The sequence below is a fragment of the Silene latifolia genome, chromosome X (genome assembly GCF_048544455.1).
Source record: "Silene latifolia isolate original U9 population chromosome X, ASM4854445v1, whole genome shotgun sequence".
Classification (NCBI taxonomy): Eukaryota; Viridiplantae; Streptophyta; class Magnoliopsida; order Caryophyllales; family Caryophyllaceae; genus Silene; species Silene latifolia.
Window position 1 is genome coordinate 111,529,727 of NC_133537.1, and position 3,813 is coordinate 111,533,539.

The 3,813-nt window shown below is 35.6% G+C and overlaps 1 protein-coding gene across 1 annotated transcript; it reads left to right on the forward strand.

Moving 5' to 3' along the window:
- The first annotated feature begins 496 nt into the window (after window positions 1-496).
- On the forward strand, window positions 497-2,335 carry LOC141618089 (uncharacterized). The gene is made up of 5 exons (XM_074435206.1): window positions 497-711; window positions 964-1,069; window positions 1,341-1,421; window positions 1,467-1,827; window positions 2,013-2,335. The coding sequence occupies exons 1-5, from the start codon at window positions 497-499 to the stop codon at window positions 2,333-2,335; spliced, it is 1,086 nt and encodes a 361-aa protein (XP_074291307.1).
- The last annotated feature ends 1,478 nt before the right edge of the window (window positions 2,336-3,813 follow it).

The following is a 3,813-nucleotide window of genomic DNA, read 5'->3' on the forward strand; positions in this document are numbered from 1 at the left end:
CTATGAAGGCCACTATGAGTTTTTAGTAATGCCCTTTGGCCTCGCTAATTCACCTTCCACTTTTCAAAGCATGATGAATTCAATCTTTCAAACCTACTTGAGGAAATTCATACTTGTATTCTTTGATGATATTTTGATATATAGTTCTAATGTTCAAGAGCACAAGGAACACTTGAGAATTGCCTTAGGCGTGTTGAGGGCCCATGCCCTATATGCCAAGGAGAGTAAATGCATTTTTGGGGTACCTGAGGTAGATTACTTAGGTTATATAATTTCAGCACAAGGAGTTGCTACTGACCCTTCCAAAGTCAGAAGTGTAATGAGTTGGCCTCTCCCAAAAACCATCAAGGAATTGAGAGGTTTTCTTGGGCTAAGTGGGTATTACAGGAAGTTTATGAAGCAGTATGGCATCATTAGTAAACCATTAACAAATTTATTAAAGAAAAATAGCTTTGTTTAGAATGAAGAAGCCACTGTGGCATTTGAAAGGTTGAAGATGGCCATGAGTCAAGCTCCAGTTTTAGCATTACCAAATTTCACTGAAAATTTTATAGTGGAACTAGATGCTTCTGATTTGGGCATTGGTGTTGTGTTATCCCAACAAAGACATCACATAGCATTCCTTAGCAAAGATCTTGCAATGAAACATAAGGGCTTATCTGCATATGAGAAAGAATTGTGGGCTTTAGTGATGGCAGTGGACAAGTGGAGGTCATATCTGACTGGGAGGCACTTCATCATCAAATTGATCATTTCAATCTGAAATACTTGCTAGAGCAAAAGATTACAAGCTCATTTCAGGCAAAATGTTTACCTAAGCTGTTGGGACTGGACTATGAAATAGTGTACAGAAAAGAAAACGAAAATACAGTGGCAGATGCTCTCTCAAGAATAACATGAGGAGAATTGATGAGCATTGTACTAACTCGGGTCAGATCTGACTTGATGCAAAGGGTTCAACAGGAAACTAGTAGTGGGTCTAGATGTAGGCCTAAGATCAGAGTTTCTGACTTTAATGCATAGTTCTGCTATAGGAGGACATTCAGGAATTCATGGAACATATATGAGGGTATATGCAATTTTTTACTAGAAGGAAATGAAAAAGGAGATAAGAAATTTGATTAGACAATGTGGAATATGCCAGCAAAATAAGCCTCTTTTACAAGCTCCTGCTGGTTTATTACAACCTTTGCCAGTTCCAGAGGCAATTTGGGTAAATATATCCATGGACTTTAAAGAGGGTTTACCCAAATCACATGGGAAGGATACTATTCTAGTTATGGTGGACAGACTTAGTAAATATGCTCATTTTGTACTGATGTCTCATCCTTTTGATGTAGTTTCTGTTGCTAAAGTGTACCTTGACAAGATTTTTAGACTACATGGGGGTACCTAAGATCATTGTCAATGACAGGGACAAGGTGTTTCTGAGCAAATTCTGACAAGAATTATTCAAAATGCTGCAGGTAGATCTATTGATATCCACTGCTTACCATCCGCAGACGGATGGCCAAATAGAGATTGTAAACAAATGTTTGGAGACCTACTTAAGGTGTATGACAGGGGAAAGGCCTAAAGATTGGGCAAATTGGATTCCTCTTGCTGAATGGTGGTATAACAGTAATTTTCACTCTGCAATTGGTACTACTCCATATGAAGTGGTGTATGGGCAACCCCCTCACTTGCATATTCCTTACTGTAATGGTGACAGTCCAGTAGCTGCTGTGGACATGAGTCTAACTGCTAGAGGAGATTGCATAACAATGTTGAAGTTTCATCTAAAACGAGTTCAAGACAGGATGAAACAACAGAGTGATAAGCATAGGAGTAACAAAGAATTTGCCATTGATTAGTGGGTATATGTGAAGTTACAACCCTATAGGCAACAATCATCGGTAGATAGGCCTTACCACAAGTTGGCTCTCAAGTATTTTGGTCATTTTCAAGTAATAGCTAAGAAGGGAATGTGGGATATGTGCTGCAACTGCCTGCCCATGCTTAGATTCATCCAGTGTTTCATGTATCTCAACTAAAGAGGCAACATGGGCCTCTTCCTGTTACAATTTCAGTGCTAGAAATAGATGGAAACATGCAAATACAAGCTGAACCTATTGCTGTGTTGGAAAGAAAGATGGTTAAGAAAGGGAACAGGGCAATGGTATATGTACTTGTACATTGGCCCAATAGGTCTAAAGCTGATGCTACATGGGAAACTTATGACGATAGAGAGAAAAGGTTTCCTGGTTTCAACTTGAATGAAACTTTAGGACAAGTTTTGCTAAGGGGAATGGATTGTAATGAATCTGGCAAGTTAACTGTCCACGTCAGCAAATGAAGTCAACAAGTTATTAGGAAATTTGTTACAAATACAGTTAGGCTGTTAATAAGTACGTTGACAGTTATAAACAGGACTCAACAGTTATTTTGTCATTCTTTCTAAAATATTTCATTACACTTTATCTACGAAAATCTTACTACATTTCAGTTGTAATCTTGTAGTTGTTGTAATCTTGTATCTTTTACATTTTGTAATCAATTCTTCAAGATAATATAATCAATTGATCTTCATCCGAATTTCTTATTTACTTATGGAATTCCTGTGAATGATCTGCCTTGGAGTAGGTCTTCTGAGAGACAGTCTCTCAATAATTTTATTGAGAGACTATTTTACAATTTAAAAAAAAACGGTACTGAAGATAATAAAATAGGGACAAATAATGATTATAGGTAAAATGAGTACATTTATTATGTAAATAGGTACGAAATTACTATGTTACGATCAATAAAAAAGGTCACGAAGTACAAATAAAAGGGTACGGAAGACTGATCTCTTAATAACTTATTAAAAGACCGTATCTCCCAAGTTTTAGTGAACAAGTTGTTAGGTAAAAGCTTGCTATGTTTGTCTACCTTAATTGAAAAATTACAGATTTAATACCTAAACTTGCAAAGCGTACTATGAAAATAAACACCCTTCTACAAAATTTACGTTCTAATTATCAATTATTAAAGTATGGAAAAAGTATAAAAAAATACTTCACTATCTCATATTTTAAATCCGGGCTCGTCTGACTGGCACCCAATCGCTCCCCTTAATATTTACGTCAAATTAACCATATCCCTTGATGAATATAAAATTATTACTCTCTCTGTCCTGGTCATTAATAGAAAAGTAAACAATTAACTGAAACACCATTGAATAGAATAGGTAAATAAGTGTCAGAGAACGGAGGGAACAAGGGGAGTACAAAACTAATTAATTACGTAACTAGTATAGATCCCGCGCGAATGCGCGGTTTTTTAGATAGGAATATTAAAGAAAATTCGAAGTAACAATTATAAAACCTGATATTTAACTCAATTTGATATTTAATTGTAAAATATATTATTATTAATGTTTTGTATTAATCGGTGGGAAAGGGAAAGTTCAGTATAACTCAGTTGTACATATAATATAAAGAAAACCCAATTATAGCCAAATTTATTTAGGCGGAAAAATTAGAGATTTCTTATTCTTTTAGTATAAGGGGGATTGCTAAATCCCGCACACTAGTATACCAAGCCCCGCGCAGTTTGCCCCTGATATTCCATAATTGCCCTTCGTCATAAAAAGATAATTAAAACGAGTTCTCTCCCTCTTCTTTTCTCAAAACCGAACCAATTCGTAAGTAGCTCGACAATAATGGATCGTACCGCACGTATCACATGTAATTTTTCGTTTCAGCAACAACTTTTTTAAGATCGTCTTTTTACTTGATTTAGCTAATGTTTTTTAATTGAAAAAGGTTTATTTTCAAAATTAAGATTGATTAC